Below are 16,135 nucleotides of genomic sequence, written 5' to 3'. Positions count from 1 at the left end.
AAGAATCACATCTTATTATACGTAGACACTGTTACAGAGCTCTGGTTATGCCTCTGCAATATAATAATTGCCATAACATTATGCAATTAACCAAAATAAGCACATGCACAGAGACACTTCCTCTGAACACAAGTAAGAACAGAGCTTTAATTGGACCAACAAAGTTAGATCTGACCTGGCCAGTGACGGCATAAACCCTAATAAAGCTGATCTCTCTTTGAGCCCAAACCCTTTAATCTTGCTGCAGGATGGATTCTCCTGGTGTTCACAAACACCAGAATCCATCTTGTGCTGTTTCCGCCTTTGCCTTTCGAAACCGTACCGAACCGATTCGAACCAATCATGATTCAGTGTTGTGGTTTAGGGTGAGATATCAGGTGTGACGATGGCAGAATCGCCAAAGCAAAACTGGCGCATGCAGGGAGAGGAACTAGCTGGGCTACCGCTATTAGCATAGCTCAGAATCAAAATAGAAAGATGATGACGCAGGAGGAAGGTTAACGTGTCATTAACTCACATACTCGTTGCAAAAACGGCAAAAGTCACTCAACAACATAATGACTGCAGCATTACTATTCCAAAAGAAAGCTCTCACCAGCGTAGCCTTGTTATTGTTGTAGCAGCGTCTATGCGGCGCATGCCGATGATGACATCATCATTTGTTACCGTGTGATAGACTAAAACAAATCATGGTGAACAGGTGCTTCACCCAATCAGCTTCAAGCATTCTGTTCATGTCCCTCCCTGGTTCAGAAAGATTCACCAGACACAGATCCATGTGGAGAACTGGAGTTAGAGGGAGGGGCTACACATCTCTCTGGCAGAGCAGAGAGTGAGCCACACAGCTCCTCGAGTCAGGAACGAGTCATTTATGCATTTTTTAACATCATTTATTCATGTACCAGCAGACAGCCTACATTGACCTCCTCAGCATCCATCTTTCTCACGCTAATCAACCCGGGTTCGGGCAACTATCTGAAGCTCTCAGTAGGAGTGCAGCACTGTGATTGTGGTCAGAATTTGTTTCCACTGATCCAAGTGATGATGAAGTAAATCGACTTCAATCTTTGTTGGAGAAGTTCAGTTAAATTCCAAAGAGTGAGACACATGAACAGTGTTCGTCTGAGGCAGTGCACATGTTCCCTGTTTACACTGAGACGTTTTTAAAAGCTTCCACTTTTTAAAAACTTTCATTTTCAAGCACCAAAACGCTGTTGCTGTGTAAATGGACAAAATGCAACAAAACCTCTTCCTCTCTCACAGATGCTGCTGAGCAGGACAGCGATTTGAACTTGAACTTGACTCCCTACAGCCTCGTCATTCCCCAACAGACCCAAAGTAAAAGACCAGTCCTGTTCATTCCCACTGCTTTAGCAAGTACCATCATCCAGAAAATACTCAGCATCGGGGGAGCGACAGACTTTAATGTCTGCAAACATGGTCAGTGCTTTGTGTTGTTTATAGAGTCTAATCAGAGAGTGTTGTTAGGAAGAACAATAACAGACTTAATAATTAGGATGACGATGCAGATTAACTGCTGATTTACTTTAAAGTCATAATGTTTGTCAGGAAATAAAACTCCATCTTGGAATGTACGGTGCCTGGTCGGTGTCAGACCATTCGCAAATATAAAAACATGAAGAAAAAAAACACAAATGCAAACAAGAAAAACATGAATGCAAAAGCAACAAAACGAACTGAAGCATCACGACAATGGATGTTGAAAAAACTTCAAACTGTTAGATGTTATGGTAAAATGATATTTCTCTCTGATTTAGTTCAGTTAAGGAAAGTGAATCTGAATTTTGAAAACTGAACATAATTTAATCTTGTTTCAAATTTTAGAATGGAGTTATAGTTTCAAATTGAAATACAATTTTCAAAGCAAATAAATCCAGTTTCAAAATACTATTAAATTTTATAAGCCTTTATTCAATGTGTTAGGGTTAACCTTATGACCACACTGAGTTCCGTTCAGATAATGCATTTTAATACCTAAGATTAGCCACATGGTATAAAGTGATTCTAAAAGCTAAATATAATGTGACACTATACCAGTTAATATTCTATCACAAGGTGAGACCCCTACAAAGCTATATTCATTTTAGCTGAAAGTACAAAACATAGAAAACAATGTTTTACTTACTTTTCTGCACTTTTTGCCACATTGTGTGCATGAAGATAGTCGTCCGTCGGAACACAGCTAACCACAACAGCTAACCACAACAGCTAACCACAACAGCTAACCACAACAGCTAACCACAACAGCTAGCCACAACAGCTAGCCACAACAGCTAACCACAACAGCTAACCACAACAGCTAACCACAACAGCTAACCACAACAGCTAACCACAACAGCTAGCCACAACTAGCCACAACAGCTAGCCACAACAGCTAACCACAACAGCTAACCACACCAGCTAACCACAACAGCTAACCACAACAGCTAACCACACCAGCTAACCACAACAGCTAACCACAACAGCTAACCACAACAGCTAACCACAACAGCTAGCCACAACAGCTAACCACAACAGCTAACCACAACAGCTAACCACAACAGCTAACCACAACAGCTAACCACAACAGCTAACCACAACAGCTAACCACACCAGCTAGCCACAACAGCTAGCCACAACAGCTAGCCACACCAGCTAGCCACAACAGCTAGCCACAACAGCTAACCACACCAGCTAACCACAACAGCTAGCCACAACAGCTAGCCACAACAGCTAGCCACAACAGCTAGCCACAACAGCTAACCACACCAGCTAACCACAACAGCTAACCACAACAGCTAGCCACACCAGCTAACCACAACAGCTAACCACAACAGCTAGCCACACCAGCTAACCACAACAGCAAACCACAACAGCTAACCACAACAGCTAACCACAACAGCTAGCCACAACAGCTAACCACAACAGCTAACCACAACAGCTAACCACACCAGCTAACCACACCAGCTAACCACACCAGCTAACCACAACAGCTAGCCACACCAGCTAACCACACCAGCTAACCACACCAGCTAACCACAACAGCTAACCACAACAGCTAACCACAACAGCTAACCACAACAGCTAACCACAACAGCTAGCCACACCAGCTAACCACAACAGCTAACCACACCAGCTAACCACAACAGCTAACCACAACAGCTAACCACAACAGCTAACCACACCAGCTAACCACAACAGCTAACCACAACAGCTAACAGTTGAAGTTTTTCAACATCAGTTGTAGTGATGCTTCTGTTTGCTTTGTAGCTTTTGCATCCAAGTCGTGGAGTTGACATTCATGTTTTTTGTATTTGCCAATTGTCTGACACCTACTGGCCACCGTATGTAACAGTTTGGTTGATGATTACTTAATAAACTCACAATAGTTTATTCTCTGCGAACAATATGATTTGGTTGTTACATATTTTCATCATTAACCAATGTTTCTCTTGCTGTGAAGAAATCCTGTACAAAGAAGAGTTGAATCTCAAACACAACATGGAGCCTGTCATTCACTACAAAGAGAAACACGCCACATTTGAATGTGTCGCACATAAAAACATCGAGGCTGTGGCTGCTGAGGTAAGTTTCAAAATCATGTGGTGACGATCACTGTTATAGCTCTGTTAACATTTAGTTTTAACTTTGACATTTACATCTAACATTTAGATTTACATTTAACATTTAGTTTTAACTTTGACATTTAGGTTTATTTTTCATATTCACAAATGTTCTAACAATGAAAATGCTCTTTTAAATGAATTTGGCTCAAATGAAAGGAAAATGAGCTAAATGTTCAAAATGTGTCAGCTATGAAACAATGACCAAGTTTTTACATATATGACGCCCCATAAAATATCATGTTGTTTTGGGTGCCTCTGCGGGGGCGTGCGTCCCTTTCGGGTGCCCTCGTGGTCCCTGTGCGGTTTGGTGTTGCTCTCCTGCCCCCTTCGTACGCATCTGGGTGGCCCTTGGGGCTGGGGGCCTGCGTGTTTCTCTGCCACTCTTTCCTCTTGCTCTCTGTCCCCCTGTCTCATCCTGCCCCCCTTCTCCGCCTTCGCTCTGCGCCTGCTCTCCCGTTGGGTTTGGCGTGGGGGGGCTCCTGTCGGCCCGGGATGCTGGTGGGGGTGCTGTGGCCTTCGCTTGGGGGGCGGGTATGGCTGCGCCGGGTGGGTAGCTTGGGGGTTGGCTCGTCTGGGGGCCTGGGGTGGTGGGGTTCATGGCTTTGGGACGGGGGTCCGGGGTGGGGGGTGGCGCTGGGGGCCGGCGATTGCATCCTGGGTTGTTGGGTGGCGGGGTGTTGCGGTGGGTTGCTCCGCCAGGCGCCTTGGCCTGGTTCCCTGGGGTACGCCTTCGCTGAGGGTGCCGCTGGCGCGGTGGGCCGGGCCGCCCCCTTCCCCCCCCTCCCCGGGGGCTCACTTGGGGGACCGCAGGGGCCGGCTTGTGTAGCTTCGGGGGGAGGGAAGGGTAAGGTGTGTGTGGGGGCGCGGCCGGTGGCTCCTGTCCTGGCGAATCCACGTCGGGAGTGGTTGGTCTGCTGGCTGGGGGCGCCGGGCCCTGTGGGTGCCATGTCTGGGCGGGGGTGTCCCGGGGGTGGGTCTTTGGGTTTGGCGTCTCGGGGCTTGCCCCCCGCCATCTGCCCGGGGACTGGCCACGGTTCAGCGGGGTGTCGTACCGCCTTGGGCGGGGTGGGGCTGGTGGCTGGGGCCCGCTGTCCTCCGGGCTGTGCTGGCGTCGGGGGTGTCTCATGTTGGCGCGTGGGTGATTGGGGGTGGCCTCCGTGGGAGGGGGCTGCTTTGCTGGCGACGTTGGTGTGGGGTTGTGGTGCCTGGCAGGGGGTGCATGGGTTCGCCTGCCTGTCGGTCCGTGGCTGGCGGGGTGGCTCTGTCTGGGTGGTGGGGGCCTCCCACCTGTGGAGGGTGCTATGTCGTGGTGTCGTGCGGGCCTGCGCTGGCCCTGCTGTGGGGGCTGGCCTCTCTCCTGCTCGGCCGCTGCCTGCTTTGGCGGGGCGGGCCGCTCTGGGCCGGCTGGCGGCGGGGGTCGCCTCCTGGGCTGCTGGGGGATGTGGCTGGTTGCTGGCTCCGCCTGGGGGGGGGTCCTGCCGTGCTCTGTACGGCCGGCATGGTTCGGGGGGGTGCCGCGGGGGGTCTACGGTTGTGCTGCCCATACTGGGCTTAACTTTAGACACGTTAATCCCAAATACCTGCTTTAGGTACTACCATTCACTCATTCCCCCTGTCCACAGCCACCACCATTATAGCTAAGCTTCACACTTGTCACTATACTGGCTGGATTACACAACATAATAAACACAATATATTCTACAACTTCACATCTCACCCTCACTGTAAAACAATCTATTCTTCCCACCTTTTCTATTTAAAAAAATTAATAAACAATAAATAATAATAATAATAATAATAATAATAATATCATGTAGAAGGAATGGTTCATCTCACAGACAGATTATTTTAGTTTTTTTTTAAAGGGCTCACCACATGTGGGATTGGGATTGAGGCCAGGACTTCTTGATCCAGATTAGGATAAGAATGTATGCAGAATAAAAAATCAGATGTCTATTTAATAATTCTATAGTTCAACTGCTGTGAGCCACACAGTGCACAGCAGCATCTAAAGAGTGAAGCATCTTTTTGGTAAACATGGAGGAAACCAGAGAGATTAGAAGCTTTGGGCAGAAATCTGCAACTGATATTAGTGAAGCATCAAAGAGGAAGTAAACTCTAGGATCAAATGTAAGAAAATGTCAAGATCCACCATTTACCTCTCTATCTGCACTGTGTACAGGCCCATGTATATATATATATATATATATATATATATATATATATATATATATATATATATATATATATATATATATATATATATATATATATATTCTGCAAATTTCCCCTTTGTGGGACAAATAAAGGATATCCTATCTTATCTTACATCATTAGTAAAAGCTGTTACAATTAAAATTATCATTACATGTCTTAAATCAGCTGTAAAATACACTAATAAATATTATCTATCATCTTATTTGTTTCCAATCTATTGGTTACCTTGTTAGGCTTCCTAATCAATGAAAATATTGGTATTAATATTTTTGGTGAGGTTGTGTGAGCCTTTTTGTGTCATTATACCCCTCGCTTTTCAATTTTCTCTGCAAACCCACTGTACTAACAAGCAAAACAACAACAGAAGTATACAAAAATGACTCAAAGAAACGTTAAATGACAGCACAAATACACATTATGACCCCAAAAAACATGTGTTTTACAGGAAAAATAAACAAAAGGAAAACAGAAATGCACAAAACACCTCACAACGAGTAAGAAAACAACAAACACACAGAATGACAGAAAAAACACATAGATTTCCTGTATTAATGCTCAAATTGCTCATTATTCTAATGCTGACATGAATGTTGATCATGTTTGTGGCCCCGCTGTGATAAATGTTGCCCCTAGCTCTGTCATAGACTGTGTGCAGCACATGGAATATTTACCACTACGTTTCAGATCTGATTTGTAATAAATTCTCTCGATGTTTGTCAGCGTGTACAGGGGTTTATTTCTGTATTTCTTAGTAAATCATGTATTTTTCTCCCCACGTGATATCAGGGGAAGCACTGTTTGCTGAAGGCTGAGCTGAGCTGTGTCAAAGACTTTCTGAGGAGAGAAATTTACCCCATCATCATCTACGTGAAAATCTGCGATAAAAACATTAAAAAACTACGGTAAGGTCAATAAATCTGGCACTCACCCATTTTCACTCTGCATTTCAAATCATAAAGCCTTTAAAATAGACTAAAATTATTTCCTTCTATATTTATTAACAAAATCATTTTTCAAAATGTTTAGGTCAAGCTACTGGACTTAAAACACCCTCACTTTGTTGTTGTTGTTGTTGTTGTTGTTGTTGTTGTTGTTGTTGTTGTTGTGTACACTAGTTAAAATCACTCCTCTGTTATTCGTGAACAGATCGGTCTGAAATCTGGTAGCTATAATTTATGGATGTGTACGCATCGATGCTCGAGCCCGAGGGGCCCCAAAATAAAAAATAAATTCTCATTTTTTTGCGAGTCAAATATTAAGGCGGTACCAAATCATTGGCACATACTAATATCTAAATGGAGCCCATTACCCCGTACATGTTACCGAGGTGCCAGGGGACCCCGGGGTCCTCATTTTTCAAATGACTACTCCTCCATTAGTTCTTGTTAGCTCGGAATACAGTTTGGTATGAATACAATGAGATGCTCGGAGCCCTTTAAAGGGGCCCGGTAATTTCCAAATTTATGGGAAAATAGTCGTGTGATATATTGTTTCAAAGGTAATTCTACGTAGATTACGATTACGCCTCATACAATTTGATTAGGGGCCCAAGGGGTCACCCCCCTTATTAGGAAATTTCCATTAAAGTAGTTTTCTCATTTATTTGTGAGTGTAATATTGCGACAGTTGCGACAAGTAGTAGTCGTAGTAGTCTTCTTAGGAGTAACGTCACAACGTCCAAGGAACTGGATGAAAAGTAACAGCGTTGTCCTCATTTAAATACTGCCTTTAAAATCAAGTGGTTTAAATAATGTTTGCTCTGGTATTTTATACCTCACAATATTTTTAAGCAATTAAGTGGATTAGAATTTCTAATGGGCTGTAATTACAGTCTTTCTAAATTGACAATTAAATGATCAAACCTTTATCAGCAAGCTCTGCTATCTTGGGTATAGCTATGCTATTGTCATAATTTTTCTCCTCATAATCATAAGAATATCATTTGGAATAATGATAACGCTATTGTTAAAAACAAAAGTTTATTTAATTAAAAATGGATTAAGGGTGGCATACCCTTTCTTATAGATGTATTTAGTGAGAATGGATACTTTTTTTTTCTGATTAACATTAAATCATTTCCTGTAACATATAAGGAGTTTAATTCCTATCCCTTCAGGAACAATTAAACTTTTTAAAGATCATCTAAAATATCAAATATGCAAACCAAACCTCCCTTGTTTAATGTTAAGTGGTGTAAAGGTAACTAATAAAAAAGTAATAATAAACATAAGAAAGGAAATCCTTTTTTACAATAAAATTACACCCAGAGGTAAAGCAATTTGGAAATATAAAGTGGAATAAAGCTTGGTTATTATACCCATTTCAACTTTGTATATGTAACAAAACCAAGGAAATTTTATATAACATTTATTCCTGTAACATGTTAATGTCCAAATATACTGATAAGCAGTAAATGCACATTTTGTTTAAAGGAGACATATCATGGCTTTAAATCCTTCCTTTTTACATATAATCATACAGTTGTGGTCTATATAAAGCAGAACTGCAATGCTTGGGTCTGAATTCCTCATTATTATAGCTCCACCCCTTTTCTACCCCTTTTCTGATGTGCTTCAAATGAGACACTTCATACACCGCCCCCTCTCCAGGTTCAACTCCACCCTGCTCGGCCATTTTTGTAGTTTGATAGAAGAGATACGATTATTTAGCGGCGCAGAAACTTTTTATTCACACGTTATTTACAAAATGTCAACAACGTTAGACTTGTCCATCCAGCCTTACATGTTCCAGCCAGAGTCTGACCCAGTGGAGCGAGATGAAGATGATGAACCTGCAGAACCCTAACAAGTGAGCTAACACAAGCACCGAGCTAACGCTAGTGCCAAGCTAACGTTACAAAATGCATTTTAATACAGTCTTTTCTGAGACAAAAACGTCAAAATGAAATGACTAATGAAAACTTTAGACTTAAATTAAATCACGTAGGCCATATCATCAAGGATCTAAAACGAGCACACAGCGCTAACATATGAAGACGGTGCAACTGCTAATGCTAACAAAACAATGACAGGGACGTCTTATCATCACTTTTTAGCGTTATTTACAGCTTACCGAAGTGCTCTGTTCGTCGTCTCCAAAGATAGAAGGAATTGAACCCTCAATCAGACAAAGTCTTTCTGTAAATCCTTCTTTATACTGGTGGAGGTTGATGAAGCAGTCATCATTGAAGTGCTTCACACACACAAAAATGACCTTATCCACAGATGTGGTACATTTCTATAAAAAATAAAACTCAACCAGACACTTTGAAAAGGTTCTGATGCTGGGAGACGGTGTAATGAAGCGTGTGGGTTACTACATCCAACAACCCAACATTTTGACTTATCCTCTCGTAACTTCTGCATCCTGGAGCTTGGACTACAAAATAAAAGCGAGGAATAAAAATGGCGGATTGCTGAAGTGTTGGACCTGTAGTCGATGTCCTAATTTGGCAGTTCTGCTGCAAATACTGTGATGTTATTGTTAAAAAACGTAATAGAGAATAAAAAAATCGAAACGGATTGAAAAATATGACCAAAACAGAATATAAAGATATCTACGGAGCACCTGAAGAGACTAATTTGAACTTTTCTGTACTTCTAAACAATCTAAATATACAACAAAATGTATTTAAGGGCTAAAAAAGTGGATTTAACATGATATGTCCCCTTTAAATGAACCTGAAAGGATTTGACGTTTATTTTACCACTGCCAATTTACATAAATTTTTTGGAATGCGGTTAAGGATAATAGTTACAACACAACAAAAAACATGATAGAAATAAGGCCAAAAGATGTTATTTTTTATCTTTGTCAGAATTCTGTATTCATAAATTGAAATTCTCAATACACTTCCAAATTTTTTTTATCTTTTCTTAATTGAGTTTAGTTATTGTATGAATATTTTAAAGTTTTTGAAAGAACTCTGCTTCTGTATGAAGAACGGTTTCCTGTACCTCCAAGTGATATTTACTGTAATGCCTGTATTTGTTTCATTCCTACTGGTGATGTTTTCCCTGACTTTGTTCTTTGTGTTCCCTTTATGTTGTATTACTGATTTGTAAACTTGCAATTTGTCAATTAAAAAACAAATTTAAAAAAAGTAACAGCGTTGCCTCCGTCAGTGTCCAATCCTTTCACAGACCGGATCCTTTCAACGCATGTGCGCAACGCGTCTCCATCCAGTATTTTACGGCAGTGTGTTTACTATTTAAAAAGAGTTAGAAATGTATGTTTTAAATGAATTCCGATAAGTTTTGTGTTTGGTTTTTGATTGTCAATGTTGTGTATTGTGTTTTTATTCATTTTTTATTATTAACAATTAAAAATACCACAAAACAGTCACATATTAAAATGTATACTATTAAAATATTTAGCAAACGTTGTACATTCAAATATCACGTCCCAGCAGCTCTGTCGTAAGCATTGCGAGTGTGACGTAGTCTACGTGCATGCGTTGGAAGGATCTGAAAGGATAAAAGTATTGCAAGTATATTCAACTGTTGCAGCGGGTACAGTACAAGCACCCATGCCCCCTACAAACCACGCTCACGCAAGCAAATTGTCAATAAAATGAGCCGTTAAAAAACGCCCACATGTGTGACGGTGGCCGGTGAAGCAATTTTTCAACGTAACCTCAAATTCATTGTCATTGCCTGATCTGGTTAAATCTGGGATGCTGAGCAGGTCTGGGCCTGGTTAGTAGTTGGATGGGTGGGGTGGTAGTCACTGTCATATAAGAATAATGCCTTATATCTGTAAAGTGACTGAGTGTCCAAAAAAGCGCTATATAAAATTGATGTATTTTTATTAATAATATTATTAAAAAAGAAAGGTAAGTATTGCAATGTTCCAAATTTGCCAGAACAGTGAAGGCGGTTGAGGTTAGTGGAAAGGTTCATGTCCAGCGTTTGGCTCAGGGGGATTGATGGGGCGTATTTTGTACGAAGCGTGGTTTGTAGCGGCTGCAGCGAGGCCTTTCTCAAGTATTGTCCACTGACAGCCTCCTTCCTGTTTCCTGTTTCCTGTTTCCTGTCCTAACAGTAAACTTCCTGTGCGGGTGGAGTCTGAAGAGGAGTTTTTGAAACTGTGTCGGGCCAAAGAGAAGGAGCTGGAGGGCCTGCCGTGCCTTTACACCACCATAGACACCGACTCCTGGGCCGGGACCGAAGACCTCATCAGAGTCATCAAAGATCGGATCGTTGAGGAACAGAAGAAGGTGGTCTGGGTGGAGCAGGACCTGCTGTTGAAGGAAACAGTTGCACACTGTTGAATGTACACAGAAAAAAGTATTACTATTTGATACATTCATATTTATTCTTAATAAAGGCCTCTATTATTTCAATGTATCTTTTATTTAAATGAAATTTAATGATGCTTTGATGTCTTTGTCAAACGTTTAAAATAACCTTAAAAAATAAGCAAAAATCACATTTCATTTGTTTCCCTGAGAATCATCACCTCCATGACACGATTTCACTGAAAACCAAAAAACATTAGCTCAATATAAAAATGGCCAATTTGATTAGATTTTAGGGAAAAACACAATCAATTTATTCACTATGCTATAAATGTATTATATTACATCCTATTTTCTTCATATTTGTATCTACTTTTAAAGAAAATACATTATTATTTATTTATTTTTTTGTAAGGGAATTTCACCTTCACTCTGACCCCATTAACATGTGACATGTTTGTAACTAAAATGATTTATTTACCACAGGTAAAAACAATATCACACCTACATTATTAGGGTCACTGTATGTTATCAGGAGTGTGTTTCTTTTAGATTTCTGACGTACTGTGTTTTTAAGATACACAACTTGTTACATTTTAGTTTACAATGTTAATCTCTAAACTGTTTGTTAATTTTGGATACAGAAAACAGCTGTTTCCACCCCCAACCCCCTTAAAGGAATATTAAATGTGATAAAATGGGGATTGAGTGCATCCTTTTTAATAAATCATAGATAATCCCTTCATGTGTGTAAAAACAACAAGGCTTCTGTCAAAGTAAATGTATCAAATTCTTTTTAAAGACACTGTTTAAAGGGAAATCATACATTCTTAAAGCTGCAGTATGTTGAATAGTGAGACTTGTATCGAAACAACCCAGTAGTGGCACCAGGATTTTGATTGTGGGTGGGCCCCCAGAAAACTGGATGTGCCAGTTAAAATATTATCATATTATTCTGGATAGCATTATTTTTTACTGGCCAAACAAAGTGAGGCAACATTAAGTAGCATATTTCAGCAACAAGGCGAAAGTGATTCATGTAAGGCTTAAGAAAACACAGGGCTGAAGTAAAACATTATTTTTAAATGCATTTCAAAATCATAAAAACAGCAACATAAATAAAACCTGCATTACTGTTTTCACTACAGCGGTGAGTAATTTGTGAATGTAGTGAATATTGTATATTAATTCTTAAGATTTTTGGCATTAAATGCTTCTAATCACTGTTTTACCACCAACATGTGGCCCTTGCACACAGTGCCATTGTTGTTTTGGGGCGTTAGAGGAAGTTCATCTTTACCGTGTAGGAGCTCCGCCTCCAGGTGGCGACCCCCGGTTAATTAACCAAGAGTTCAGCGTTGCATTGAAAACAGCATAAGGACAGCGACTTCTTGGTGATGATGCAGCCAGTGGGCGGGGCTTAAGAGTCCACACGATTGGTTGAAAACCTTTCACTGAAAGCTTGTCTTGGGCTGGTTTTTGGATAAACAGCTCCCTAAGCCTGGGTGGGCCTTGATTAAACTTTGCTCAATGTCTGTAGTTTTTAGTTGTGCTCTATAAATAAATGATTTGACTTGACTTAAAATAGGTAGGACCAGGCTCACCAGTGACGCCGCGGGTGAAACAACCATGCTCCCCCCCTCCCCTCCCTGTTTCTAAACATATGGTTTCTTACTGGTACCCTCGTGAACGCACACAACTAGTGACACATGTACATTATACATTATATTGTGTTATTGGATAGTTTACTGGTGTCTTAGAGACTCTGACTCCACCCCTCCACAGCTCACACAGGCGACTGCAGTGATCTCAGCTGACAACCATCACTCCGCATCCAGACTGCAAATTTATTTGTGTTCTCTGCACCTTGGATAAGCTTCTCTTAGGTTTACATGCGATTTATCTTGTTTTGTTCTCTCTCTCTCTCTCGAGCTGGGTTTCCCTTACAGATTTTCACAAAATAAAAGTGATATTTCTAAATGTTAACAAAGTATAATTGCTCTTTTAATGTGTTTCTATTGAACGTTGTTTTGGGCAGGAGCCTCGTAACTCCACAGCAGAAAGAAAGACGCTCAGAACCTCCTTATAACACTTTCATTCCTTTGTTGTTTCATGTCTAATGTGGCACTAATTATTTTAAACTCTAATGCTAAGATATGTCCCGGTCTCCACTTCTGTTTACGCATACCGTGCCATGTATACTCGGAGAGAAGAGGTCATGTGACCAGGTATGTCATGTTCTGTGACGTGTTTTTGCAGTAAAAAAAAAAAAATCCTTTTGCAACACATTTCAATAAGGAAACGTCTGAAATACCTCCTTATGAAAGCGTAAACACTTTTTAACAATATTTGAGAGATTTTTCTAAATTCAGATGTTTCCATTTGTAATCAGGTTGAAATAGGAAGGCATATTATGTTTTTGTGTGTTTTATATGAATGTTTTGTTTGATGTGATTTGCTATGTTTTCCAGTTGTATGTGTATTTTGAGTTACGCCTCCCTAGTTGTTACCATGGTGACCCCGTGCACACCAGTGTCAGCTATCCCTGTCAGTAAGTATCACCAAAACGCTATCACCGTGCTCTACTGAGAGTGGCCTTGGGCATCGGACGTCCAGCATCCAGCTGATCAGCAAGGCATAACTCCTTAACGCAGCGGTAGGGTGAGAAGCCCGACCTGGCGAGTAAGTCTCCTTCCTCCATCTGTACATCTGCCTACGGCATTCTATGTGTGGGCCGCTCACGTCTGCGATTGAGCTCTCTGTCCCAGACCCAGTTGAACCCGGATCCTCAAGGACTGGGGAGCGCTACTCCCCCCATCCCCCCCCCGCCTCCTGCAGAGCCACAGTGCCTCCTGGTGGAAACGCCAGTTCGTGCGGCGGACTACGCAGTCACAAAGACTCACAAAGTGGACCTCCGAATAGTCCGTTCTGATAAGTATGTTTGTGCCTTTATTCTGTTGCTTCTCCACGTGGGTCTTCCTTTTTCCTCTTGCTTTGCTGTGTAACTGTTGTGTCTAATGCTGTGATGGGGTCTTCTCCTGCTGGAATGTCAAATGTTGTACCTTACTACCAAGGTTCTCACCAGGAATTTTTCACAGCCTAGGGTGATCGCATGGTGCGCGAGCGAGCGCCACCAGCATGGAACATTTTGAAATTTAGAGAAGTAAAGCTAAAGTACTGTTTTTTTTTGGTTTTTTTTAAATCTTTGTTCCAGCCTTACTTTAAAGTTATTAGTTGAATAGGTGAAGGTGATGATGAATTTACCTAGAGTGACTGATTTATATGATCTATATCAAGCAGTGACTGCTTGATATAGATCATCCACTAATAAATACTCACACACTCTGTAGAGAAAAATAAATCACAATTGATTCTAAAGACAGATTAAAGACGCGCTTTTCAAATTAAGATGAGGTATTATTTGAGCTCTTCAGTAATATTGGAACACACACACAGACGCACGGAAAACGTGCGCACATGCACACGCACCCGCCCCGAACCTGTCCGACATGAATGAAGCTGATGTCTCTTTAAGCCTGAACACGTTTCAATCAGATGGTATTCACATTTGTGTGAACACGTGAAGAATGATCCGTTGCGAGTTATAAACATCACGAGCAGCTTCATGTGATGCTACATGCTACATCTGGTTGCAGCACTGTTTATATTGGATGGTAATTATGCAGAGGATGCAGACAGGCAGCATCAAGGGCAACAGGGATCCTCGGGGTCCGCAGGTGAAGACGGGAGCATTGGAGCAGATCACATGTATTAAATAGACGATGCGGCTGATGTACGTGTTTCTGGGTTATACAGATTAAAAAGAGTTAACACAAGCACGCTGTAAGTCCCTTTTGTGTCCAAGTGTGCAACAATTATTACAACGTTACCGATTAAAAAAAACAAAACAGAAAATCCTTCCTACGTTGCTGAAAAGTGTAGGGGGCGCCATCGCTCCGTAGGGGAGCAAAATTAAATCGTCGGGGGCCCCTACGCTCAACAACGCAGGATCGAACCTTGACGACAGAGGACGTCAAGGTTATTGGCTGCTAGACTTTAGTCAAGCAGCCAATAGTAATGCCCAAAACAGTTCATGGAGCACTGTTTGTTTTATACAGAGACAAGAGAAGATGCAAAATGAAAGCATCCACTCAAACACTTTGAATTACAATATGTTCAAAGGTGATTATGAATTTTTGATCAAATGAAGTTAAAAAACCAAACTTGCAAACTGCAGCTTAAAGACTTTTAAATGACTTGTCGTCATACATTTGCACAAACATCTGGTTAGTCATAATCCTCTCTTCACATCTCTGAAATGATGTTACAGATAATCTTGTGTTGCTGTGTGTTTGTGGGCGTGCACAAGCCTCTCTGATCTAATATTTGTAAGGAACAGGACATCTATGTTTGAGATGGGTCAATAAAGTTTCAATTAATATTTTGATGTCCTAGTTTAGGACTGAGCCCAACGTTAGAGTGGGATCTACTTATTATTACATATAGGCATTAGGAATTACAGTTTACAGTGATGAGCTGTAACATCATGACTGCACATACTGTCGGTTTTTAAAGGAAACGTGTCTGGATTTGTAACTTCAAGCTCTCCAACCTGTCTGTGTGCCCTGTGTGGAGGTGTAACGTACCATATAATGCTTTGATACCTTTGTGCTAAGGGATATGTTGTTTTAATGCTGTTTGTCACAATTGATTTTCATTTGATTAGATTCAGGGGCCATGATGGATTTAAAACAGCATATTATTTAACACAATCAGTTAAATTTCACTTAAAACTAGAAAAACAAAACGAAATAAATACATTTATTTAATTGCAATAACAAAATATGCATTGCTGTTAAAAGATTGCACTTCTTGTAGTGTTAACCTTCGACAGATGTGCAGACAAGAGAAAAAAAAAAAAAAAGAAAAAAAAAAAAAAAAAAAAAAAGAAAAACAAAAGCATATATATATATTTACATATTTTGACAATTTAATTGCTGAAACATTTCAGACATTTAAATGAAAATCATTCTTTTCAACAGGAAGAAAAAAA

General features: G+C 40.9%; 1 protein-coding gene across 1 annotated transcript in view; it reads left to right on the top strand.

Annotated features, from left to right (window-relative positions):
- The window catches only part of card11 (caspase recruitment domain family, member 11), a 92,667-nt gene extending 81,480 nt beyond the window's left edge, over nt 1-11,187 (top strand). The window contains 4 exon segments of the mRNA XM_028454504.1: nt 1,264-1,440; nt 3,464-3,585; nt 6,630-6,745; nt 10,887-11,187. Coding sequence (XP_028310305.1) covers nt 1,264-1,440; nt 3,464-3,585; nt 6,630-6,745; nt 10,887-11,115 — 644 coding nt within the window. The 3' untranslated portion in view covers nt 11,116-11,187.
- The last annotated feature ends 4,948 nt before the right edge of the window (nt 11,188-16,135 follow it).

The sequence above is a fragment of the Gouania willdenowi genome, chromosome 8, assembly GCF_900634775.1.
Source record: "Gouania willdenowi chromosome 8, fGouWil2.1, whole genome shotgun sequence".
Lineage (NCBI taxonomy): Eukaryota > Metazoa > Chordata > Actinopteri > Blenniiformes > Gobiesocidae > Gouania > Gouania willdenowi.
This window is presented reverse-complemented; position numbering and strand designations above follow the sequence as displayed.